The sequence below is a fragment of the Mya arenaria genome, chromosome 14 (genome assembly GCF_026914265.1).
Source record: "Mya arenaria isolate MELC-2E11 chromosome 14, ASM2691426v1".
NCBI classification, from domain to species: domain Eukaryota; kingdom Metazoa; phylum Mollusca; class Bivalvia; order Myida; family Myidae; genus Mya; species Mya arenaria.
The window spans coordinates 16,643,025-16,670,811 of record NC_069135.1 but is presented as its reverse complement, the minus strand read 5'-3'; the positions used below and the strand labels follow the sequence as shown (position 1 = coordinate 16,670,811).

Below are 27,787 nucleotides of genomic sequence, written 5' to 3'. Positions count from 1 at the left end.
ACAGTTATTGAGCATTAATAAAAAAACTAAACAAGAACACCGACACGATTACAGACCTATATAATTATGAATATTTCATTTTAAACAAGTACGTTTATTTTAGGGTACCCATGCACTGCTTTAAGGTTTATATCAAATTATTTTGCTCGGTTTTACGTACATTCAAACATTATTTTAAGCACCTTGTCTACTCCTCATTTAGCCAATCTACTATCTGACATTTCTGAAAAATATTAAATATAATAATTAATTAAGGCACTGTTCTCTTCCGCTTGGAGTCATGAAATTACTAAAATAAGCAATTAAGGAAAAATACACGTTCACACCATGTTTTCTTGACATGATCGTTCTTTGAACAGTCGCAAATGATAATATGTTCTAACACATCACAGTTGCAGTGAAAACCTTGCCTCCTATCCATATAATGAAGGTGTACAGTTGAGGAATGTTCCTGGGCAAACAATAAACATAACGCAAAAGATGATATCGAACATCCTAACTGTTCCTTAAAACCACCGTGTTCATTATCAATGTTGGTAAACAGGTGATCCTAAACATCCTTGCAAAATAACTGTTTCAAAAACATTTTAATAACCGACGATAGGGTGATGGCTCGATAGTTCACGGCCTCTTAACGCCAGCTCCACCACTTTACGGTGGTGCAAAGAGAATGAGCTGTCGGCACTTCCGTGGTGGAGCTGTGCCCTATGTTTACATGAACAAACGTGAGTATGATTTATATTTTATTTGATAATTTCATTTAACGGACATATTTCGAAAATCGGAGAATGTGGTACCGTGTTAGAACACTTCTACTGAAGGCTGGTTACTATTTCGTTTCAATATTGTGCAAACTGTGGTGCCAGGAGATTTTCTCCCGAATCAGACTTGTGCATATTTTGAGATCTGATTGCATAGCAACCTTCGTTTAACGTCACTGAGATTATAAGCTTTTTAGTGGTTACTAAAATCGAACCTGTGACCTGTGTGTTGGCAGTCCAGTAATCCGCAAAGTTATTAGAAATCGGTGGTTTACAACTTAATTTAAACATTCACTTAATTTTATTTGACTGTTTTTTTTTTGCATCACTTAACCAATACTTATCAATAATTTCATCTCATTGTATTGAACATATGGAAAATATTAATCGACACGTTGAAAAGATATGCCAATTTTATCAGTAAAAATAATCTCAAAGTCTGGCGTGTTTTTGTTTGCAAATTCGAATCTAAAATACCAAGTACATGTGTAGGCTTAGAATCAGTCCACAGTTCAAACAAATTTGAAAACACTGTCAAGAAAGAAAACAATATATAAATAAACACAGTTTGTTACAACAATATGCAAGTTGAATGCATCGACCCCGTTTAAAAGGCATAAAGTTGTTTGTAGCCGAAAATGTTATTCGGTTGATCAAGAGTGAATGATATAACAGGCAAATCTATTGGCTATATTTATAAACTTTAGCCAATGACAGACGAGTTAGGATTCGTCGTAGACAAAGCGTAAACAACATTTGTTTCTTCAAAACCTGAAACCAATTTCAGCAGTATTTGTTAGTATTTCTTATCTTTTCCCTTTCGAACGCATGCATTTGTTTTTTTATATCTCTCCAGAATAACGAATGCAATAAATGTATTGATTATTTTGAATGAAAAAAGGTGATATTTTGAAAAAAATATATATATTCGTACCCTATTCGATCGTCCCATTGCCACCATGCTTATTTATTTAAATCAGAATAACTTTTACATCCTAATCCATTGTCCCTGTTGTTAATTCAGTGTTAAATTTGTTCAAAGTCTAGCTATCTGTTGGATAAAAAATGACTTCTGTCCTCTTTCCAGTGTTACATGCAGGAAAGTCTGGGTAGGCTCTCATTCAAACATCAAAGGCTAGATTTCAAACTTAATGTTTTACATCATATACAATCACCATGTTGCAATGACTATGCCTATATCCAGACACCCTATGAGTTTAACCAGACTTATGCACCTATTGGACAAATCCAATGAATGACTGTCATAATTTTTCATCCCACTCAGTTGTAACTTGTACTTTGGAACAACATTCCAAACCATGTTGTCACTATCCCAATCCTTGACACCATCTTGCTACATGTATGTTCATTGCTAGGAGTGTGTTAACAAAGAATGGTTATTAATAATGATGTCTTAATATGGCTAAATGTATATAACAGTTTATTACCGGATGTCAGGTACTATTTTACGTCTTGCTATCATAATTTGACTGTTTTGACTTTCCCTTTCTAAGATTTTTCACATTTTGATAATGGATATGCGGGATAATGAATAATGAAATACATTTTAAAGGCAGGGATAAATCTAGTAAGCGATTCGCATGATTTTCGCTTTAATAACGTTTAAATCTCATTGAAAATAAATAACTGCAAGATATTCTCGCGCTCACTCCCTGATTTTTCACATTTTGATATGGATATGCAGGATAATAAATAATAAAAGACATTTAAATCACAGGGATAAATCTAGTAAGCAATTTTCATGATTTCTCGCATAAAAATCTTAACGATTTTGTCTAAATTACATTGTCATATATAACTGTGAGATATACTCAAGCTCACTCGCAGTTTGTGTATTCTGTGCCTTTTCACTTTCGATTTTTAGCGAATTACAGCGTCATTGTTATCTATGGCCTCTCTTGATGTTTATTGAATTTCAGCGTTGCTGCTGTCTATGGTCTGCCTGTGCCTTATCGATTTTTTTCACTGATATTGTTTACACACTTCTTTTCAAGCGTTTTTTTCTGACCTGATTAGTTTTGCTTACTCCAGTTTAAATCTGGTCACAGATGTATTTGGTTAAAACCTTAGGATTTGCACAATCTTTGTTATTCTTCAAGATATTTTACATAAAGAATTATTTATACTGTATGTAAACTGTTATCATTGCCCAAAGTGATTAAAAGTAGTTTGAATAATATTGTACATCGGTTTATTTCAATACTAGTGTTTCATTCTAGTATTAGAAATATAGTTATAAATAATTAATATAATCATAAATGAGATTACTGTTTATCATTGTTTTATCACTGCGTTATCCCTTTCTTATTAAAAATATCCCCGAAATTAAAATTATCACTTATTTTGGACAAATTTTCTCATTGACAATCTGACATAGAATTTACCCTGAAAGGTAACTTAGAGTCAGTGATTATGGGCGAAATGAAATCATGAGAAAATCACATAAGTGCTAACAAGAATCTATTTCATCTAATAACGATATGGCCTACTTGAGTAAGTCTTGGAAAGTTGGTGTTTAGTTGAGACCTGATGGTTTCAACTGTGCTTATAGACACAATATATGTCAAAAGGATGGCAAGCTGGAAGAATGATTGTATGCTTTGGATTTAAGATCCTCGATCTGCATCAGGTGAACTGACACTTTAAGGAAGTTGTTAAAGAATGCTTCATCAATTGTTAATAAATACATCAGAGTGATGGATATAAGCATAAGCTCATAAACACTGAATTGGTAAAAGGCTTTCAGGACTTGCTCTAATTCTTGATTTTTTATAGCAGAGGTGATCGAAAAATGTTGATGCCACATACTAGAGTAAGAATACGGTCTTGGTACAATTTTGATGTCTAAGTCATGCTTAGCTTCAATGTTATTCCAATGTTTCCATCAAGTTTTTCTGTCGTTGCTGTGACTTTTGACTGGTTGTGGTATTGTTTCTTCACAAATTGAGCTGCTTTCTCTCAAGGAATTGGATGTCTTCTTTCTACTAGTTACTAGTAGATCTAGTATAAGTCTCAGATCTGTTAGTGAGAAGTGCCTCTATCCAATTGTCCATTCTTGCCTTAAATGCTGAAGTTGTGTAATTTGTAAAGGAAGAGGCCGTATAAGATGTTGTCAAAAAGTCTCGAAATTAATTAGTTTACAAGGACAATTAAGGTGATACAAAATTAATTTAATGTAAAACAACTTACAAAGAATAAGTTATCAATATAATAAGGCTAAGCATTTAAATCTAGAGTCTCTTGCATAATTGTCAAAGTTTTTTGAGCCTAAAGAAGTGTTATGTAAAATATTTTTTTAAGTCATATCCATTTTAATCATCCAACTATGAACATGCTTTAATATTTTAAAATGATCAGATATATATCTGTCCTAAAATATGTAAATGTCAGTTTTATTGCCATGGGCCAAATTATGACAGATCTCCTGTACCGACTATTGTATAGTAATGTTTTAAGTTAAATTAGAAAATGTGATTATTATGAAGATGTATGGTGGAGTTTGATGTTGTTGTTTTTTATTTTATGAGTCATGAGGGACATAACTAATATCATGTAAGTTATTCAATGGGTTTATTAAAATTAAAAATATGGAGGAGTTATATTTAACTATACATTGTAAAACGAAATAAATGGAACACATATGATTAAAATGAGTGCTTCATTGTGTATGGATAGTTATTTATGTTGTCATAATTGTGTTGTGGTTTAATATATTTTGATGTTAGTTTTTTGCCTGTTTCTGAAATATAGCTTTCCTAATTCAGAATTTAAAAAAAACAACATGGCACAACATGGCATAGCTACATGTAGGCACTGTAAGCCCTGCTAAATATATTATTTTTATATGAAAACAGGGCCTCACACATTTTGGTAAAGAATATTTATCAGGGACACTTACTGTTTAACCTCTGTACATGTTTACCATGTGTTCTTATATATTTCAGGGCACAGAAGCCACCAGGTAAGTCAAAGCAGTTGGTAGGTATGGACGGGGAGCCAGTACAGATGCTTCGCCCAGGCGACATAAAAACGGAACCCACAGACGCCCCAGAAATGTTCCTGGGGCCCCTGGACATTAAACAAGAAATTGATCCAGACAGGTAAACTTGCTTGACAGTCTTTCACTACCATATACATCTCATGAAGTTGGTTAAATCTCCTTCTGACTGGTACCTTGATTTTAATACAAATAGCAGTGCTTTTAAAGTATAAAAACAGCTAGTTGGAATAAATACTTGTGGATTGCCATGCTAACACTAATAGCTGTACTGCAGTTTTACAATCAAAGAAATATGGAATCATAACAGACATTTTATATATGTATAAATGATTTATTGTGTAATACTTTTGGTCAGCATGTATCATCTTGTAAATCCTGAAATAAAAACCCTTTCACTCAAATTTCAGTACAACAGGTAATGCCCCAAAAAAGAAAGGTCGCCCCAAGAAGCCCAAAGAGTTAAAACAGGAGAAGATTACGGAGCATGGAACAGTGAAGAAAAAACGCAAGGTTGACAGGTTCAAGGGAATGCCGGAGGAGGAGGTGGCCAAACGTCTGCTGCCTGACCATCTTGCACCAAACCTTGACATTGTTATAGTAAGACCTTATGTACTGTAAGCTGATGTGCATCATGAAGTCAAAAGAACAAATTCCAGCTCAAACACACTTCTCTTGTCATTACCAAAAAACAACTAGCCTATCATACACATTTATTTTTGCAAAACTTGGTGGCTCAGTGCTTATTAGTTGAAGAAAAAAGGAATTTTATGTAACTAACTGTTATAAATTATACATCTTGGGCCTGTTTCATTTAATGATGTAACTTCAATAATCTTAAATCTGTAAAAATGGCATAAATTTCAACAAATTGATTGTTTTTATTTCCTCAACTTTGAGTTGACTTTTTATACTGGCTTATATGCAATTCAAACAAATATGTAGCATAATAACTGTCTCCGTGGCCTAGAGTTTAAGGCGTCCGCCTACGGAGCGGAAGGAAATGGGTTCAATCCCTAGGCGCGTCATACCACCAGACGCTTAAAGTTTGTACAGGTAGCTCCCTTGCCTGGTGCACAGTATGTAAAGGGTAGTGCTTGGAAAAATGGTGTACTCAGTACTGGTTTAACCCAGAAAGCTGTACCCCTTGTATCAGTGCTTTACACCGAGCACGTAAAAGAAGCAAGGGGTCTCTTTAAAAAAGTGCTAGGGTATCGCATCCGGACTTCCTTGTATCCCACCACTGTCTCTTCCACCTGCTTTCCCTTCAGCAAAAACAAAGGACCCTGTTGGAAATAAATGCTTGCACTTTCACGGGTTATTCTTGACCGCAAGGTCTAAAAAAATACATACAAATCATGAAAATACCTGTAATGTGCCTGTAATGCACATGTAATGTTCCAGGTGGGCATCAACCCAGGCCTGTATGCTGCATTTGTTGGGCATCACTACGCTGGACCTGGAAACCATTTCTGTAAGTTGTAAACCAAAGGCTTCTTTTTCCTGTCTGTGATTGTTTGCCCTGTTGGTGCTCTCACTCTTCACCAAGGTTTGAATGTTGGTAATGCTAGTGGGTTTCTTCCTTGTACATTGGTTCTCCCCACAGTATAAAACTGAATTCTCGTAAATGAAAACACCGGTGAGCATGATTAGTGCAATACCTGTATTGGATTTATCATACTTGTTTCATAACCGTTTTATTTTTATTTTTTAAACTAAGTTTATTTTAAAAGCTACTCCGATTTATATTACGTTCTTTCAGAAATTAATTGTTGATGTACATCATAGAAATAATTGTGTTTATAGAGCTTTGCTCCCTGAGTTACAGGGGAAAGTGTGATGATTGTTGACATCCCCTTGCAGTAGTTGTGTGTTTTATCTATGTACAGAATCTCACTCCCTATTATTTCCCCCTTATTGTTCCAGGGAAGTGCATGTACCTGTCGGGCCTGATCCCAGAGCCGATGAATGCCATGCAGGACTTTAAACTGCTGGAGTATGGAATTGGTTTTACCAACATTGTTGCTAGGACAACCAGGGGCAGTGCAGACCTCACTAGGTGACCACCCTATAATGATTTGTTTTTGACATACATACATGATACATTAAAAATCAATTTGTCTTGCTGCATCAAATTCCAAATGGGATCTGTGTGGAAAAAATGCCAACAATTTGATTATTGAATTATTAAAATACTAAACATTTTATAAAAACAAACATACATGTACCTTTAAATGTTTATTAGGTTAAACTAGGTATCTTAGTTGTCCAGAGGAGCTCATCATGTTATTGTTTTTGTACGGAAATGTGTATTATTCAACATTTTAGGAAAGAAATCAAAGAAGGGGCACAACTCCTGACAGAGAAACTGTTGAATTACAAGCCCAAGATAGCTGTCTTCAATGGGAAAGGTTAGCTACTAAGTTCAGCATATTTCCTCTGTTGTCTCTAACGATTATTGTGTAATGTTATCTAGTAATCTACCCTAGAGTACTTGTGCAGAAACAGTCATTAAATGCTCCTTTTTAGAATGGAAAAGTTACAAAAGATATTCTTATGTACACTTTCTGGATTAAGGTAAAAAAGGCCTGACAATTTGACATGAAATCATAGAGAGAGACATTGCGATTTATCATTAAATATTCATTGCCATGTTGCCATGTGTCAGTTTTTTAACATATTGTATTGTTTCTTGTGCTTCAGGTATCTATGAAGTGTTTGTCGGCCACAAGAACTTCTACTTTGGCAAGCAGCCTGAACCCTTGCCAGGCACCGAAACTGTAAGTAACAATAGGTATCATACCACGGTACATCTGTTAGAATACAACAGCTAGTTTCTTCTCTCCTTTCTGTGTACACTTAAATAGCACATGCATCATATGTCTGTATTCAATAGCTGCCCCTCATACTGTGCACACATATAGAACACATGCATCATCTGTCTGTATTCAATCGCTGCCCCTCATACTGTGCACACATATAGAACACATGCATCATCTGTCTGTATTCAATCGCTGCCCCTCATACTGTGCACACATATAGAACACATGCATCATCTCTCTTTATTCAGTCGCTGCCCCTCATACTGTGCACACATATAGAACACATGCATCATCTGTCTGTATTCAATCGCTGCCCCTCATACTGTGCACACATATAGAACACATGCATCATCTGTCTGTATTCAATCGCTGCCCCTCATACTGTGCACACATATAGAACACATGCATCATATGTCTGTATTCAATCGCTGCCCCTCATACTGTGCACACATATAGAACACATGCATCATATGTCTGTATTCAATCGCTGCCCCTCATACTGTGCACACATATAGAACACATGCATCATCTGTCTGTATTCAATCGCTGCCCCTCATACTGTGCACACATATAGAACACATGCATCATCTCTCTTTATTCAGTCGCTGCCCCTCATACTGTGCACACATATAGAACACATGCATCATCTGTCTGTATTCAATCGCTGCCCCTCATACTGTGCACACATATAGAACACATGCATCATCTGTCTGTGTTCAATCGCTGGCCCTCATACTGTGCACACATATAGAACACATGCATCATCTGTCTGTATTCAATCGCTGCCCCTTATACTGTGCACACATACAGAACACATGCATCATCTGTCTGTATTCAATCGCACAGAAATCATCTGTCTGTATTCAATAGCTGCTCCTCTTACTGTTAACATAATAGAACACAGAAATCATATGTCTGTATTCAATAGCTGCCCCTCTTATCTTACTGTTAATATATATAGAACACAGAAATCATATGTCTGTATTCAATAGCTGCCCCTCATACTGTGAACACATGCATCATCTGTCTGTATTTAATAGCTGCACCCCCTGACTGTGTCTGAACCCCATTTCGGTCTTCTTCTTAGGACAATATATCATTTCGGTTAAGTTCTTTGGGAAAAAAATTGTTTTGTTTACTTGTTAGGACAAAATATCATTTTGATTTACTTCTTAGAACAATAGGTTATTATGGTTTACTTATTAGAATATCAAAATATTTTGGTTTGATTTTCTTATGATAATAGAACATTTTGGGTTACTATTTTGTATGTTAGAACATTTTTATTTTGTTTCAGGCTGTGTATGTAATGCCGTCCTCAAGTGCGCGGTGTAGCCAGCTGCCAAGGGCAGTAGACAAAGTGCCATTCTATGAGGCACTGAAAAAGTTTCGTGACCATCTCAATGGCAAGCTACCAGATCTGCAGGACTCAGAAATCACATTCCCCGATCTCGTGCTGCAGACAGCAGTCAAGAAAGAACCCAAGGAGGAGAGTAACGAGGTGTACCCAGGTGAAATGTCCTCCCATGGAGACATGGGTCAAATGCCTGGAGACACTGACCAGTACCTTGCTAGCCTTGACCAGCAGCTGGCCCAGTTCACACAAGGCTCCTATCAAGTCATTCCACACTCTCAAACAGAACCTCAGCAGCAGCATCAACAGCAGCAGCAGCAGCAGCAGCAACACCACCACCAGCAGCAGCAGCAACACCACCAGCAGCAGCAGCAATACCAACAACAGCAGCAGCAACAAAGTTATACTAGCATGCAACAGAGCAGGTCACCTGAAGTAAATCAAAACAGCCAAGTCCCTGCCACTTCTTCTGTCTCTACCTCATCATCCCATTTTCAACCTCAAGGAAGTGTATGTGACAGTCAAATGCATCAGGTCAAGGTCAAAGAAGAACCAGTTGACCATGATGACAGTCCTTGCCAGTCAAGCTCATCTCAGCCTAATACCATCTCCATAGGCCAGTTTGAGGTGTACAACCAGCCAAACTCTACTCAGTATGATTCACATTTGACCAATTTTCTATCTGGCTTGCATGGTATGGTAAACCAAGTAGCAGGCCCAAATCAAGGGCAATCTATGTACGGACTTGTAACTCACTCAGGAGTTACTGCTGGTGCTCCTCTTCAGTTTAACGATGCTCTCAGGGACATTGTGAGAGAAGGAAGCAGTGATTCAGATCAAAGACCTGCAATGTCTGACTTCACATCGGCTTGCGAGGCCATCTCAACTGACACAATTTCTAGTCAACAGGATTCTTCACTCACAGGTAAAGGGAAAGCAGCTAAAACTTCAAAGCCAAGAAAACGCAAGTCAAAATCCAATGAGGAGCCAGTACCAGAGTTATCTCCATCTACCAGGCAGTCCCCACTCCAGCAGCAAATGAACGGCTCCCCACCATCCCAGCTGCCTCCAATGACATCCTTCTCTGCCGTACCTCCATTCCAGCCTTTCGCCCCACACATGCCATACTTTGGACAACCCATGCCCACATATGCTAACTCCCATCACTCCCAGTTACCCCCCATGCCTAGCCTACATATGGGACAAGGGCATTTTCCTGGCCAGTACAACCCCATGGGGAATAACGGGTTTCCAATGCTGCCATATATGCCCCCGGGTGCTATGAACATGCCAGGTTACTCTAATGGAATGTTGGGCAAGCAGCAAAATCAAGCACAAAATTTGTCAATGGAAAAGAAAAATAGTGAATGATACAAACTTCTGTTAAATTATGACATGAAGTAGTTCTTTTCTTGAATTTTTAATTGATCTAAATAGTGGAATTTATATTAACTTAGTTACTGAATGTTGTTAAGATTATTGTTAGATTATTACTACTTTTATGCATGTTTTTTATGGCTTTGTGACATGGTTTTCTTAGTTAGAAAGTTTGAATGAGGTTTGTGAAAAACTAAAAGATTAGAACAATTACACAAATATTAATAATAAGGGTTTTTAACATGGATGACAAAAGTTTTAAAAATATTTTTTAATGTTTTAATACTTTATTTCTAAGCATTAATATGACAGGACAAAAGCTTAGATTGAATTTAAATTTTGCAAGATTTTACTTATAAGAAAGTACAAAGCCCAATAAATATACATTTTATATGGCACTTCAAATCTAGTCTTGAAAGAGATACATTAGTACCGATAGGCCATGATCCAATACTAATGGCTTGACAGCAGCAAGCTAATCTGATATTTTTCACTTAATGTTGTTTTAACTTACGAATTAAAACTGTCTGGAATTGCACTTGTAAGAAGAGATACATTTTGCCAACTTGAGAATACTGAGTAGGTAAGGTATAATACTTTGCCGACTTGAGAATACTGAGTAGGTACGGTATTGTACTTTGCCGACTTGAGAATGCTGAGTAGGTAAGGTATAATACTTTGCCGACTTGAGAATACTGAGTAGGTACGGTATTGTACTTCGTCGACTTGAGAATACTGAGTATGTAAGGTATAATACTTTGCCGACTTGAGAATACTGAGTAGGTACGGTATTGTACTTTGCCGACTTGAGAATACTGAGTAGGTACGGTATTGTACTTTGCCGACTTGAGAATACTGAGTATGTAAAGTATAATACTTTGCCGACTTGAGAATACTGAGTAGGTACGGTATTGTACTTTGCTGACTTGAGAATACTGAGTATGTAAGGTATAATACTTTGCCGACTTGAGAATACTGAGTAGGTACGGTATTGTACTTTGCCGACTTGAGAATACTGAGTAGGTAAGGTATAATACTTTGCTGACTTGAGAATACTGAGTAGGTACGGTATTGTACTTTGCCGACTTGAGAATACTGAGTAGGTAAGGTATAATACTTTGCTGACTTGAGAATACTGAGTAGGTACGGTATTGTACTTTGCCGACTTGAGAATACTGAGTAGGTACGGTATAATACTTTACCGACTTAAGAATACTTAGTAGATAAGGTATAAGACTTTGCCGACTTGAGAATATTGAGGAGGTAGGATTTAAGTTTTACCAAAAAATAAATATAAGACTGATTGTTTAGGACTTTGTAGAAGTTAACAATTTGATAAACAACACGGTTGTAAACTGTAAAAGGGGTAATATTAGATGACATGCTCATATTTGACTAAAACAAGTCCAGCTAATACAGTTGTCTATAATCTATTTAGAAATACTGCCGATCACAGGTGTATACAAGATTTGAAAGTTAACAACGATAATGTTTACACCGTGGTTAACTTGAAAAAAGTTCTGAGCAATCAGTCAAATGTGTGAAGTTTGATCTTTTGTTTCAAGAAGAAGTTTGCACATTAATAATGTTTAAGTGCATTCATAGTCTGACAATGTCAACCGTTTTATTATTTAAAATTCAGGAATAATGTTGTTTTTGCCAACAAGAAATTCAAGCAATATATTTTTATTAAGCTAAACTAATGTTTACATATCATCAGTTATACTGCGTTCGTATCATGTGTTCAGCCTATTCTGTCCATATGTGTTCATTGTATACATATATTAATCACTGTATATATTTATCCTTTTAAATTATGTTTAAATATTTTAGATCTGTGGAGATACCATTCCTTTTGTATTAATTAAAAGCAAGTGAGACAATAGGCAGACTTGGAAAGTTAAAAAAAACTTGAAAGGAAGGTTTATATGTAAAATAAACTGAAAGGCATATTAGCCATCTTTGTAAGCAATTTACCTTTTTAACAACTTATTTTTTCCAAATATGTTTATAATGTTTTTAAGATTTTTCATTTAAATTAATTTTTTATTATTTTATATTCATCTGTTTGTTTCATTTTCTTAAAAATGTGCAAATTACATTGAATTTAATTTAACTTTTACAAGAATATTGTACATCTTGTTTTCATGCAGTGGTGTTTACCATTTGTATTTTTTAAATTATACACAGTTAGGAAATAAATGTAGTTTAAATTAGAATGTTTTTTTCATTTTTATGCTTTTTCCCAAAAGCAGAAGCAGAATAATATCATCTGACCAATTTTAGCTTGTCTTAGATTTGAAGAAAAAATATCAGATGTAGAATGTGTTGTCATAGCCATGGTGTTGTGGCTATTGGTGGCATTGGTGTCGCTGCAAGTGTTTTGCAAATAACTTGACTGTAAGATATAACTTAAAAACTGTTCACGAATTCTGATGAAACATGTAAAGAGCAGCAATGTGCACATATGTAGCGAGTCCAATCAATCCAGGGAAATTCTATTTTGAGTTATGCCCCCTGGTCTACTCAGAAAACCGGACAAATGCCATCATGCGCTTGGCTGACCTTGTTTCAATACATTTTAGAACCCTATACAAGTATAATGAAAGTTTTACAGGTCTGATTTGGATGACTCCAAATAAATCATTTGCTGTTTAACGTGTGTGTGACCTTTATCTGATATATCTCCTGTGGAAATTGAATGGGTCAGAATGACCCAGTAAGTGATTACTTTTATTTATTTACTGTTCAGTTTAATTATACATTTCGTTCATGATAAAATTTGCCCTCCTTGTTCAAAGTGTGGTAGATTCAAATAACCCTATTTTTTAGGCAAGAGCTGTTGAGCCACTTCAATCTATAAATACGATATCGTTTCTAAATTTAGTATTTATGTTAGCAATTAAGCTGATAACGTTTCTATTTTAACCTCACAGTATCGGACTGTATTGGGGGCAGTCTATACCTGTTATCTCAGTACAGTTGTACTTTATATGGTGTTAGATGTACAGCTATGTGAGTTTGGGATGCCGGACTCGATTGTATATTGAAATCATTTGAAAGGGGTTTATGCACCAGTCAATTGTAACCACGCCCCCAGGTCCAGGGATAGCCGGGGAAATGGGCCGTGTTTTTATCTTCCAGGCGGCCTCGCAGTGCCGGGTGAATGCGTTTGTTTTGTCTTCGCGCTAAAAATAGCGGGAAATGGGCCTTACCTATGGTCCCTGTGGTGCTGGGGCATTTGGCGGGCATTTAACCAGCAGTTCGTCCTCACAGAGCGGGGTTTTTATCCGGGCTTGGCTGGACCGAAAGTCAAAGTCCCCTCTATTCCCCGGACCTGGGGGAGCCGTGGTTACAATTGACTAGTGCATTATTAGTAGAGAAATTAAATATGTTAAATTATACCCAAACATTTTACGAAGAAATAACTCTGGTCCGAAAAGATTGCAAACTAGGCCATTTTACGTCAAATTTCAGATGAAACAAAGGGCAGAAACACAAAAAATAGCTTTATCCGTGATGTATTTTCGGCCAGGTGTTTACATACTAGAAATCGGCAACCAATACACTTTTAACTGATATCAAAATTATATGGGGCCACCAGAGGCCAGAAATTTTCTTTATTTCCAATGACCCCATACAATGGCAAAATGGTATGTACATCGGATCACTTAATATGTTCGAGCCGCCATCCACACACGTCTGAACTAGTTCTGTGTTCTGTTTACTATGAGTAGTATGTATGTCATCTTGTATAAGACAGATTTGTCCTCTTGACCTTCGCGATGCTTCTACAAAATTCACGACGTTTGAGTCATCCCCTCACAATACCTAGTTTAGTTTTGTCGAACTTTGCCTGGACAAAAATGTTTGTTCCATGGCTCTGAAAGGAGGGATATGGCATCAGTTCAAACATATTTATATGGGCTACTTAGCATATGAACAACACGTAAAATAATGAATAAGGGTTAAGAATACCAGTAAAGCAAACTTATGTTAATTCCTATTTTGAGGTGAAAATGCAAAGTAACAGTTGTCATGGCAACATTGAGTTTAGTTAAAGAAAAAGGTAAAAAAATATCCTTATTATAGAAGAAAAATGGTTCGAAGCTAATATAAGAAATATGAAAAGAATAGAACACAAAAAATGATTTATGAATCAGGGAATCATGTAATACTAGTATAATAGATTTAATTGTTCGTTAAAATCAGGTCTCATCCATAACACCTAATGACGGGATTTGTATCAAACTTCATAGAATTGCAGAGCTCTACATAAGGAACTTAATATGGGATTTTGGATTCTATAACGGAAAGGGGCTTCACTCATAACATACGACGGCTGTCCAGAAGAAAAAGCTCCTAAATTTATGACGTATTTATTTAAGGAATGAAATGCGGGATTGATGTCTTTATTTGATCCATTCAAAAGCGTCAAATTTAAAATAACCACGAATATAGAACACTTATTTCAATCCGGAATATTTTTAGAGGTAAGAAGGTTAAAAATAAGTTCAATCTTATAGTTAAAGGTATTACAAATAGATAAGATTAATATACAAACTCTGGGTCCGTATTGAAAGTCATATCCTCTGCATCACAGTGACTTATAACCGCATGCAAGTTTTAAGTATTTTGATTTACCAAAACCATTTTTGGGTGGAGTTGAATGCATATATTAAATTATTGAATTAATTTTTGATAGCGTTAAATACATATTTTTATTTTACAATTAATAGTTCACAGCACCGAATAAATATATATTTATCAACGATATAATATTACAACACTTGTCACGCCATGATGGCACCATGAATAGGATTGTGATAAAAAGAAAAAAATAGGTCAAATCGTAACAAGTGTCCTCGCAAAAGTCTTAACTTAACCTCGCTATTGAACTTATTCCAATACGCGTTTATTGCTTCTATTTAAAAGAAATGTTGATGAGTGGATAAGACACAACTCTATCTTCATAAACAATCATTGCATAAAATGAATTCCATGGAATGGAAATGTATTCCGACACGCTTTTTTTTGAATGTAAGACATTTATTTGGGGGAAATCATGCTAAGTATACGTAAAAAGTTCATTTTAAGCGATCTGCAGTAAATAGAGCGGGCTTACCTAGGTCACAACCGCTCTTTTTAATGTAGATCGTCAACATTGGACATACTTGGTGTTCGTTGGTGCATTCCTCGTTATCGGTCTACGTAAATGAACAGAAAATTTGAAAAAAAACTCGATTGTCATTGGCTCACAAAAATGCAAACACCAATGGTATTCTACATACAAGTAAGCCATGATGGAAAAATAAACTAACTAAAATATAGCAGTGGAACTTTTTGTTGGTGCTTTCGACAGAATCTTATCGCCCTAACCGATACCAACTGTGCTTTAACTTACTACTTGGTCCAGATAAGGGAGTGTCCGCTCTGTAGTAACTATAAGTAACACACTTCACTCTTCAGTATACGTATCTTTCCGGTTGAATCGAGCGACTGCTAGGCGTGGAATAGCTTAACCTACTATTAATCAGGACGTGAGTACGCCTATTATCACAACTTACACAAACAAGAGACAATCGACCTACATGTAACATAAGGAACATTTAGAAGTGTGATGTATGTGAATCACAAAGGGTCCTATGTCCGGGCCTGCAAATATAATCTGTGGGTTTCCTCTATGCCCGGGCCAGGACATACCTTTCTTAACTGTGCGTTTAACTATGCCCAGGCCTACACATACCTTTCTTAACTGTGCGTTTAACTATGTCCGGGCCTACACATACCTTTCTTAACTGTGCGTTTAACTATGCCCGGGCCTACACATACCTTTCTTAACTGTGCGTTTAACTATGCCCGGGCCTACACATACCTTTCTTAACTGTGCGTTTAACTATGTCCGGGCCTACACATACCTTTCTTAACTGTGCGTTTAACTATGCCCGGGCCTACACATACCTTTCTTAACTGTGCGTTTAACTATGTCCGGGCCTACACATACCTTTCTTAACTGTGCGCTTAACTATGCCCAGGCCTACACATACCTTTCTTAACTGTGCGTTTAACTATGTCCGGGCCTACACATACCTTTCTTAACTGTGCGCTTAACTATGCCCAGGCCTACACATACCTTTCTCAACTGTGCGTTTAACTATGCCCGGGCCTACACATACCTTTCTTAACTGTGCGCTTAACTATGCCCGGGCCTACACATACCTTTCTTAACTGTGCGCTTAACTATGCCCGGGCCTACACATACCTTTCTTAACTGTGCGTTTAACTATGCCCGGGCCTACACATACCTTTCTCAACTATGCGTTTAACTATGCCCGGGCCTACACATACCTTTCTTAACTGTGCGCTTAACTATGCCCAGGCCTACACATACCTTTCTTCACTGTACGTTTAACTATGCCCGGGCCTACACATACCTTTCTTAACTGTGCGCTTAACTATGCCCAGGCCTACACATACCTTTCTGTACTGTACGTTTAACTATGCCCGGGCCTACACATACCTTTCTTAACTGTGCGCTTAACTATGCCCAGGCCTACACATACCTTTCTTCACTGTACGTTTAACTATGCCCGGACCTACACATACCTTTCTTAACTGTGCGCTTAACTATGCCCGGGCCTACACATACCTTTCTTAACTGTACGTTTAACTATGCCCGGGTCTACACATACCTTTCTTAACTGTGCGCTTAACTATGCCCGGGTCTACACATACCTTTCTTAACTTTGCGTTTAACTATGCCCAGGCCTACACATACCTTTCTTAACTGTACGTTTAACTATGCCCGGGCCTACACATACCTTTCTTAACTGTGCGCTTAACTATGCCCAGGCCTACACATACCTTTCTTAACTGTGCGTTTAACTATGCCCGGGCCTACACATACCTTTCTTAACTGTGCGTTTAACTATGCCCGGGCCTACACATACCTTTCTTAACTGTGCGTTTAACTATGCCCGGGCCTACACATACCTTTCTTAACTGTGCGCTTAACTATGCCCGGGTCTACACATACCTTTCTTAACTTTGCGTTTAACTATGCCCAGGCCTACACATACCTTTCTTAACTGTGCGTTTAACTATGACCAGGCCTACACATACCTTTCTTCACTGTGCGCTTAACTATGCCCAGGCCTACACATACCTTTCTTAACTTTGCGTTTAACTATGTCCGGGCCTACACATACCTTTCTTCACTGTGCGCTTAACTATGCCCAGGCCTACACATACCTTTCTTAACTGTACGTTTAACTATGCCCGGGCCTACACATACCTTTCTTAACTGTGCGCTTAACTATGCCCAGGCCTACACATACCTTTCTTAACTGTGCGTTTAACTATGCCCGGGCCTACACATACCTTTCTTAACTGTGCGTTTAACTATGCCCAGGCCTACACATACCTTTCTTCACTGTACGTTTAACTATGCCCGGGCCTACACATACCTTTCTTAACTGTGCGCTTAACTATGCCCGGGCCTACACATACCTTTCTTAACTGTGCGCTTAACTATGCCCGGGCCTACACATACCTTTCTTAACTGTGCGTTTAACTATGCCCGGGCCTACACATACCTTTCTTAACTGTGCGCTTAACTATGCCCAGGCCTACACATACCTTTCTTCACTGTACGTTTAACTATGCCCGGGCCTACACATACCTTTCTTAACTGTGCGCTTAACTATGCCCAGGCCTACACATACCTTTCTTAACTGTGCGTTTAACTATGCCCGGGCCTACACATACCTTTCTTAACTGTGCGTTTAACTATGCCCGGGCCTACACATACCTTTCTCAACTGTGCGTTTAACTATGCCCGGGCCTACACATACCTTTCTCAACTGTGCGTTTAACTATGCCCGGGCCTACACATACCTTTCTCAACTGTGCGTTTACCTATGTCCGGGCCTACACATACCTTTCTCAACTGTGCGTTTAACTATGTCCGGGCCTACACATACCTTTCTCAACTGTGTGTTTAACTATGTCCGGGCCTGCAAATATAAACTGAGGCCTTTCCGCTATGCCCGGGCCTACACATACCTTTCTTAACTGTGCGTTTAACTATGTCCGGGCCTACACATACCTTTCTTAACTGTGCGTTTAACTATGCCTGGGCCTACACATACCTTTCTTAACTGTGTTTAACTATGCCCGGGCCTACACATACCTTTCTTAACTGTGTTTTTAACTATACCCGGGCCTACACATACCTTTTTTAACTGTGTGTTTAACTATGTCTGGGCTTACACATATAAATTGTGTTTTTTCCACTACGCCCGGAACTGCACATACCTTCCCTTGGCGGTGTGCTCTCCCAATACCTGGGTTTGAAAATATTTATACACTGGGGTTTACCCTATGTCCGGGCCTGCACCCACCTTTCTTAACTGTGTCCAAGCCTGCATATATAAATTATGGCTTTTCCCCTATGCCCGGACCTTTGCATATACCGTTCTTAACTTTGGGTTTAACTATGTACAATCATGCACGTATAAAATGGGGCTTTCCCCAATGCCATGGCCTATATATAATAATACACACTGTGGGTATTCTACCATAACAAGGCCTGCACATACCTTTCTAAACTGTAGGTTTTCCCTATGCCCAGGCCTGCACATATAACTGTGAGTTTTCCCCTATGCCCAGGCCTGCACATATAACTGTGAGTTTTACCATATGCTCAGGCCTGCACATATAACTGTGAGTTTTCCCCTATGCCCAGGCCTGCACATATAACTGTGAGTTTTACCATATGCTCAGGCCTGCACATATACCTGTAAGTTTTTCCATACGCCCAGGCCTGCACATATAACTGTGAGTTTTCCCCTTTGCCCAGGCCTGCACATATAACTGTGAGTGTTCCCCTTTGCCCAGGCCTGGACATACAACTGTGTTTTCCCCGATGGGCCAACGATTGCACATATAACTGCACCCACAGGCCCAGGCAAGCCCATTTAACTGTGTTCCCCCTTTGTGCCAGCCTGATCACATAAACCAGGTCTGTTTATATAACTGTATGTTTCCCCAATGCACAGGCATGCACATATAACTGTGTACTTCCCTGATATCCAAGTCTGTACATATAACTGTGGGATTCCCCTATGTCCATGCATGTACAGTATAACTGTGGTTTTCCGCTATATCCAGGCCTGTACATATAACTGTATGTTCCCCCTATATCCAGGCCTGTACATATAACTGTGTGTTCCCCTATATCCAGGCCTGTACATATAACTGTGTGTTCCCCTATATCCAGGCCTGTACATATAACTGTATGTTCCCCCCTATGTCCAGGCATGCACATATAACTGTGTGTTCCCCTATATCCAGGCCTGTACATATAACTGTATGTTTCCCCTATGTCCAGGCAAGCACATATAACTGTATGTTCCCCCTATGTCCAGGCATGCACATATAACTGTATGTTTCCCCTATGTCCAGGCATGCACATATAACTGTATGTTCCCCCTTTGCACAGGCATGCACATATAACTGTATGTTCCCCCCTATGTCCAGGCCTGTACATATAACTGTGTGTTCCCCTATATCCAGGCCTGTACATATAACTGTGTGTTCCCCTATATCCAGGCCTGTACATATAACTGTATGTTCCCCCCTATGTCCAGGCCTGTACATATAACTGTATGTTCCCCCCTATGTCCAGGCCTGTACATATAACTGTGGGTTTCCCCTATATCGAGGCCTGTACATATAACTGTGGGTTTCCCTATATCCAGGCATAAACATATAACTGTATGTTCCCCCCTATGTCCAGGCCTGTACATATAACTGTGGGTCTCCCCTATGTCCAGGCCTGTACATATAACTGTGTGTTTCCCCTTTGTCCAGGCATGCACATATACCTGTGTGTTTCCCCTTTGCCCAGGCCTGTACATATAACTGTGTGTTTCCCCTATGCACATGCATGCACATATAACTGGTTGTTACCCCTTAGTCCAGGCCTTTACATATAACTGTGTGTTTTCCCTATGCACAGGCATGCACATATAACTGGTTGTTTCCCCTTAGTCCAGGCCTGTACATATAACTGTGTGTTTTCCCTATGCACATGCATGCACATATAACTGGTTGTTTCCCCTTAGTCCAGGCCTGTACATATAACTGTGTGTTTTCCCTATGCACAGGCATGCACATATAACTGGTTGCTTCCCCTTAGTCCAGGCCTGTACATATAACTGTGTGTTTCCCCTATGCACAGACATGCACACATAACTGTTTGTTACCTCCTTGTCCAGGCCGGTACATAAATTCTAACTGTGTGTTCCCCTATGCATAGGCATGCACATTTAACTGTATGTTTCCTCTAAGCACAGGCTTGTACATATAACTGTAGTTTTCCCCTGTGCACAGTTATGTCCATATAACTGTATGTTTCCCCTATGTCCGGGCATGCACATAATTATAACTGTGAGTTTTCCCCCATGCCCAGGCCTGCACATATAACTGTGAGTTTTCCCTTATGCCGAGGCCTGCACATATAATTGTGGTTTCTCCCTTTGCAGGCATGCACATATAACTGTGAGTTTTCCCCTATGCCAAGGCCTGCACATATAACTGTGAGATTTCCCATATGCCAAGGCCCGCAAATACCTTTATAAACTGTGAGTTTTCCCCTATGCCTAGGCCTGCACATATAACTGTGAGTTTTCCCCTATGCCAAGGCCTGCAAATACCTTTATAAACTGTGAGTTTTCCCCTATGCCTAGGCCTGCACATATAACTGTGATATTTCCCATATGCACAGACATGCACATTTAACTGTGTGTTTCCCCTATGTCCAGGCATACACATATAACTGTTTGTTTCCCCTTTGTCCTGGCTTGTTCATATAACTGTGTGTTTCCCCTACGAACATGCCTGCACATATAACTATTAGTTTTCCCCTATGTCCATGCCTGTACATATAACTGTGAGTTTTCCCCTATGCCCAGGCCTGTACATAAAACTGTGAGTTTTCCCCTATGCCCATGCCTGTACATATAACTGTGAGTTTTCCCCTATGCCCATGCCTGTACATATAACTGTGAGTTTTCCCCTATGCCCATGCCTGTACATATAACTGTGAGTTTTCCCCTATGCCCATGCCTGTACATATAACTGTGAGTTTTCCCCTATGCCCATGCCTGTACATATAACTGTGAGTTTTCCCCTATGCCCATGTCTGTACATATAACTGTGAGTTTTCCCCTATGCCCATGCCTGTACATATAACTGTGAGTTTTCCCCTATGCCCATGCCTGTTCATATAACTGTGAGTTTTCCCCTATGCCCATGCCTGTACATATAACTGTGAGTTTTCCCCTATGCCCATGTCTGTACATATAACTGTGAGTTTTCCCCTATGCCCATGTCTGTACATATAACTGTGAGTTTTCCCCTATGCCCATGCCTGTACATATAACTGTGAGTTTTCCCCTATGCCCATGTCTGTACATATAACTGTGAGTTTTCCCCTATGCCCATGCCTGTACACCATGCCTGTACATATAACTGTGAGTTTTCCCCTATGCCCATGCCTGTACATATAACTGTGAGTTTTCCCCTATGCCCATGCCTGTACATATAACTGTGAGTTTTCCCCTATGCCCATGTCTGTACATATAACTGTGAGTTTTCCCCTATGCCCATGCCTGTACATATAACTGTGAGTTTTCTCCTATGCCCATGTCTGTACATATAACTGTGAGTTTTCCCCTATGCCCATGCCTGCACATATAACTGTTAGTTTTCCCCTATGCCCATGCCTGTTCATATAACTGTGAGTTTTCTCCTATGCCCATGCCTGTTCATATAACTGTGAGTTTTCCGCTATGCCCATGCCTGTACATATAACTGTGAGTTTTGCCGCAATGCACAGGCAAACACCTATAAGTGTGTTTTCCCGCTATGTCCAGGCCTGCACATATAACTATTTGATTCCCCGCTATGCCCAGGCCAGCACATATAACTGTGAGATTTTCCACTATGCACAGGCCAGCACATATAAGTTTGTGTTCCCGCTATGTCCATGCCAGCACACATAACTGTGAGGTTTGCCGCTGTGCAAAGGCCAACACATATAAGTGTGTTTTCCCACTATGTCCAGGCCTGCACATATAACTATTTGATTCCCCAATATGCCCAGGCCAGCACATATTACTGTGGGTTTTTCCACTATGCCCAGGCCAACACATATATCTTTGTACGTGTTTCCCGTTACGTCCAGGTCAACACATATATCTTTGTGTTTCCCGCTACGCCCAAGCCAGCACATATATCTGTGTGTTTTCCGTATGTCCAGGAAGCCACATATAACTGTGGGTTTCGCGCTATGTCCAGACCTGCACATATTACAGTCGGTTTCCCCTTATGTCCAGGCCTACACTTATAACTGTGGACTTCCCGCCATGTCCAGACATACACACATAAGCTGTGAATTTCTCCTTACTCCGGACACCGGGTGTTTTCTCCGTTTTAATTACATTAAAAGTAAAAGGTATCGTGCGCTTGTGTCCATTGGTGACTGTAACAGGTCGGATATTGGCATTACTCAATGCTGTATTCGGGCGCTAGGAATGTATCGAGTCACGAAATTGTTTTGATATATGGTAGGAGCAGCCTTTAAATACTGCATCATGGTCTCCTCCCTGTAATTAAAACAATTGTATATGTCGTTTGATATTCATGTATAATGTGTGACTCTGTTATTAACTTATCAACTTATAAAACAACATGTACTAATGCATATGTGACCAACGATTTGTTGACAGGTCAATATCTTTGTACATGTATATGTATTGACATAATATATACTCATAGGCTTATGGCATTCATGCATAAACTATGAACCTATGTTCAATACATGTGATTCTTCTATACAGACAAGTTTAAACAATTTCAGTTTGATATGACTTGGCCTTAAAGCTGCTCTCTCACGAATTGATTGTTTTGGCAACCTTTTGCGTAAATGTCTGGAAACCAGTCATATTTCAGCTGACAAAAGAGCAGATCGCAGTTTTCATATTTACGTTTGACAATCGATGTATTATGGCTAAAATGATTTCTTTTGGCAGTTTACCAAACAATTGAGATCTGTTTTATTGTCACGGAGTTATCGTATATGACTTAATTGAATGCATTGATGCCAAAATGAGCTGATTCTGAGATATCTTTTTTTAAAGGTCAAAACTGTCAATTTGTGAGAGTGCAGCTTTAACATTTTTTTCAAGACAAACGGCAAGTCAACTTCTCTGTTCCCTCTATTAAATGTTAAAACACATCCGTGGACATACCTGACAGCATGTACCTTAACATACTTCTACCCGAGTTATTTAAGTGTCTAAAAACGGCAATTCACCTAACTACTAAGTATTTTTCAATACAAAATGTATATGAATTAACTTGAATATAAAGTGAAAAACTAGCAAATCCGTTACTTATACTCCATTATATAGAAGGAGATTGTAGGAGATTGTATTGTATTTGAAAAGCATGTTCATTTTGGTCTGACTTTCGACGTGATTTTATCTTACTTCCTATTGAACAAGAGATATACTCTACTTGTCCAGGGCCATACCGGTTGTGATTCAATGCAAGTGTTTGTTCTACTGACACCGCTATCTCTCTTATATAAAACCTAACGGACACATTTCGACTTCCAAGAAAAGCAAAACTACTAATGAGCACGTGCTGTATTCCCATGGCCGTCGTGTCTGACTTTCCTTGTTTTATCCTATAAGGTTATGTGTTTACTGTCCATTGTAACAAGCACACCGATGCGAGAGCACAAACTTGCAGAAATCACAACCATCGAGGAAGCTAGGCTTGTCACTGGTTATCGATGATCAATAACCAGTTATAACAGTCCGCCAATTGGCTTAAACACATCTAGGGGTAATATGATCAAGATGGGTTGATACAACACATTGTCTCCAAATGTTAATACATTATTGTGTTTCACTAATTTGACTTTAAAGGGACTTGACACCAGATGGTCCAAAATTCGGAATATACAGTATTTCCTCAAAACTAGCCTAAAATTGTCATTGCGAGGTTGTAGGTGACCGATAATACATAAGTATACATGATAAAAAGAATAAAACGCAACAATGATGCTGCTGTCTCATCGAAGTTTCCCTGCTTAAAAATAGCGCATACTGGTTTCCCAGATAAAATCGAACCAGTTTAGGAATGACGTCACCATTACGTCATATGTACTTCCGTTGTGTGGAAAATTCTCAATGAAAAAAAAAGTTCTTATGATTGATAGACATGTTTTCACATGCTCAATTCACTGTAAATAAAAACTATCATTATTTCTGAAACTTTTATACCTTAAGTATCTATTCTTGCTTGATTTATCATTTAGAGTAGAGATTAAAGCATAAACCGCTGCCCTATAGTTGAAAGGTCATTTTGGAAGAACTGTCATGGCGGACGGTGCAATTTTCATAGTTTGTTTTTCAAGTGGAGTGATTTTTCTTAGGAATAACTTGACCTCCCTTTTTATTGGCTTAAAAGGTAATTTAAAGCTTGTACTTTAAGAATATATGTGGTTATCATAGCCTGCATTCGCTCGAAATGCCTTTAAATGTTGTCTAAAAATTATAATTTTACATTGAATTATATAGGGAATAACAATGGTGGTGTGTAACCTTTATGAATACAGATAAATATACCGACGCTTTTTTAAACTTACTGGGGGTTACGTGGTAGGCAACCCCACAAAATTTCGAATTGGGAGGATGCACAAAAACTGCGAAAGACACATGAGTCGTAAGCGATGTGATACATCATCAGTAAGTAAGATTTATAGCGTTGTACACAGCGATGTCAATTTAATGTAAGTTTTTGAAAAACCTCTTTTTCTTGTTATTGTATCCTCTGGTGTCTAGTCAAAATAGGCATAAAAAGCATTATATGATTTGTGAACAGATAAAAAATATAAACGGCGTCTTGGCGCTTTATTAACTTGACACAATGTGGCCATGTAACTATTAATTGAAAAAGAAACAACATTTATATAGACACCCATTATTTTATCTGCACACAAATCATATTTTCTGTTTGATCATTAATCTCAAATAATTTAAACAAAATAAAGCATTTAAATTTAAACCCGAATAATTTAGCATCGGCCTATATTGTGCTCCTTTAAGACATTGTTATCCCTTTTGAAGACCGACAAAAACTCCAATTATTAACCTACTTTGCACCAATAGTTCAATGTGAGCTACTTACTTTACAACAAAATTAAAAGTTTTCACTTTCGGTCATTTGATACGGACTGCTGAAAAATATGGCCAGAACACATATTTGAAGAACTGTTGCGAAACCTCCACATCTTAGCTGTACGGAAGCTATTTTGATTGTGCAGCTTGAAATACTGAGTCTCGAGTAGGACTATACAGCCTGTTTTGTTTTAAATAATACTAAGGATTGTCACAAAGATTTTCTGACCGTTTCCCTCCTTTTTGGTATACGTTTTTGATCTTAATGCACCGGAAAGACAAGTAATGTACTGTTTTTTTTATGATTAACTCAAGTTCACAATGACCCAGACAGAATGTCGACAGTTTTAAGCGTGGAAATGATATTCAGACACAGCTTTATCTGAACAATTTTTTTTTAAAAATTGCCGACGTGCAGAATCGCGAAACAAACATCTGTTTGAAGCATATACAGATTGATGATCCAAATTGACAAATGAACCACTTCCGAGGGTTAAAGCACACTATTGGGTCGGAATGCAGTCGGCTTTAGCCAAAAATTTCCTCGTAGACTTACACAGAACTAAAAATCACACATACCTTCCTAGATCTGGGATTTCTGTAATCTGAGCAAAAATGAACCGACGTGTTGCTAAGTATCTTGGTAAGAATTTCACTATATGAGGGTTTCAGTTCAATCAGATCGCGCGCCGGCGCAAGGAGAGTAGTTATACCCAACTACGTGTTTATACCTGCCACGGTAGACTCTACATTTGTAGACTCGGCACGATAAACTCAACACTATTAACTCGGCATGTTGGACTCGGCATGGTAGACTCGGCACGATAAACTCGCCATAGTAGACTCGGCATAGTAGACTTGGCACGATGGACTCGGCACGGTAGAATCGGCATAGTAGAGTCGGCATGGTAGAGTCGGCCAGGTAGAATCGGCATAGTAGAGTCAGCACGGTAGAATCGGCATATAAGAGTCGGCACGGTGGACTCGGCACGGTAGAATCGGCATAGTAGAGTCTGCACGGTGGACTCGGCACGGTAGAATCGGCATAGTAGAGTCGGCAAGGTGGACTCGGCACGGTAGAATCGGCATAATAGAGTCGGCATGGTAAAGTCGGCACGGTAGAATCGGCATAGTAGAGTCGGCACGGTGGACTCGGCACGGTAGAATCGGCATGGTATAGTCGGCATGGTATAGTCGGCACGCTTGAATCGGCATAGTAGAGTCGGAACGGTGGACTCGGCACGGTAGAATCGGCATAGTAGAGTCGGCACGGTGGACTCGGCACGGTAGAATCGGCAAAGTAGAGTCGGCACGGTGGACTCGGCACGGTAGAATCGGCATACTAGAGTCGGCAAGGTGGACTCGGCACGGTAGAATCGGCATACTAGAGTCGGCATGGTAAACTCAGCATGGAAATCTTGGCACATTAGACTTGGACTAGGCGACTCGGCCTGGAAGAGTCGGCACGGTTAACTCAGCAAGGTGGAGTCGTTACAGTGAGCGATAAAGGTACATTTTTCAGACACTATGTACAGTGAGCGATAGAGGTACACTTTTCAGTTACTACAGTGAGCGATAGAGGTACACTGTTCAGTTACTACAGTGAGCGATAGAGGTACACTGTTCAGTTACTACAGTGAGCGATAGAGGCACACTGTTCAGTTACTACAGTGAGCGATAGAGGCACACTGTTCAGTTACTACAGTGAGCGATAGAGGTACACTGGTCAGATACTACAGTGAGCGATAGAGGCACACTGGTCAGTTACTACTGTGAGCGATTGAGGCACACTGTTCAGTTACTACAGTGAGCGATAGAGGCACACTGTTCAGTTACTACAGTGAGCGATAGAGGCACATTGTTCAGTTACTACAGTGAGCGATAGAGGCACACTGTTCAGATACTACAGTGAGCGATAGAGGCACACTGGTCAGTTACTACTGTGAGCGATAGAGGCACACTGGTCAGTTACTACAGTGAGCGATAGAGGCACACTGGTCAGTTACTACTGTGAGCGATAGAGGCACATTGTTCAGTTACTACAGTGAGCGATAGAGGCACATTGTTCAGACACTACAGTGAGCGATAGAGGCACATTGTTCAGTCACCACAGTGAGCGATGGAGGCACATTGTTCAGTTACTACAGTGAGCGATGGAGGCACATTGTTCAGATACTACAGTGAGCGATGGAGGCACATTG

At 39.0% G+C, this 27,787-nt stretch overlaps 1 protein-coding gene across 2 annotated transcripts; it reads left to right on the top strand.

Moving 5' to 3' along the window:
- Positions 1–787: 787 nt before the first annotated feature.
- LOC128218035 (uncharacterized) lies at positions 788–12,545 on the top strand. 2 transcript variants are annotated; one of them, XM_052925547.1, is made up of 8 exons: positions 788–1,556; positions 4,727–4,882; positions 5,190–5,379; positions 6,184–6,253; positions 6,706–6,838; positions 7,108–7,190; positions 7,483–7,559; positions 8,899–12,545. In XM_052925547.1, exons 2-8 carry the CDS (start codon positions 4,767–4,769, stop codon positions 10,324–10,326), a joined length of 2,097 nt encoding a protein of 698 aa, XP_052781507.1. In that variant the 5' UTR covers positions 788–1,556; positions 4,727–4,766; the 3' UTR covers positions 10,327–12,545. The 2 variants fall into 2 exon arrangements, with proteins under 2 accessions (XP_052781507.1, XP_052781506.1); XM_052925546.1 differs by lacking the exon at positions 788–1,556 and adding an exon at positions 4,098–4,334.
- The last annotated feature ends 15,242 nt before the right edge of the window (positions 12,546–27,787 follow it).

What these genes read in the sequence shown, in the direction of transcription:
- LOC128218035 (XM_052925546.1), top strand. Translation starts at nt 4,312, where the DNA reads ATGAGGGACATAACTAATATCAT. An exon ending in TGGACCTGGAAACCATTTCT is followed by an intron (nt 6,254 to 6,705) that starts GTAAGTTGTAAA and finishes TTATTGTTCCAG; the next exon opens with GGAAGTGCATGTACCTGTCG. An exon ending in GGCAGTGCAGACCTCACTAG is followed by an intron (nt 6,839 to 7,107) that starts GTGACCACCCTA and finishes TCAACATTTTAG; the next exon opens with GAAAGAAATCAAAGAAGGGG.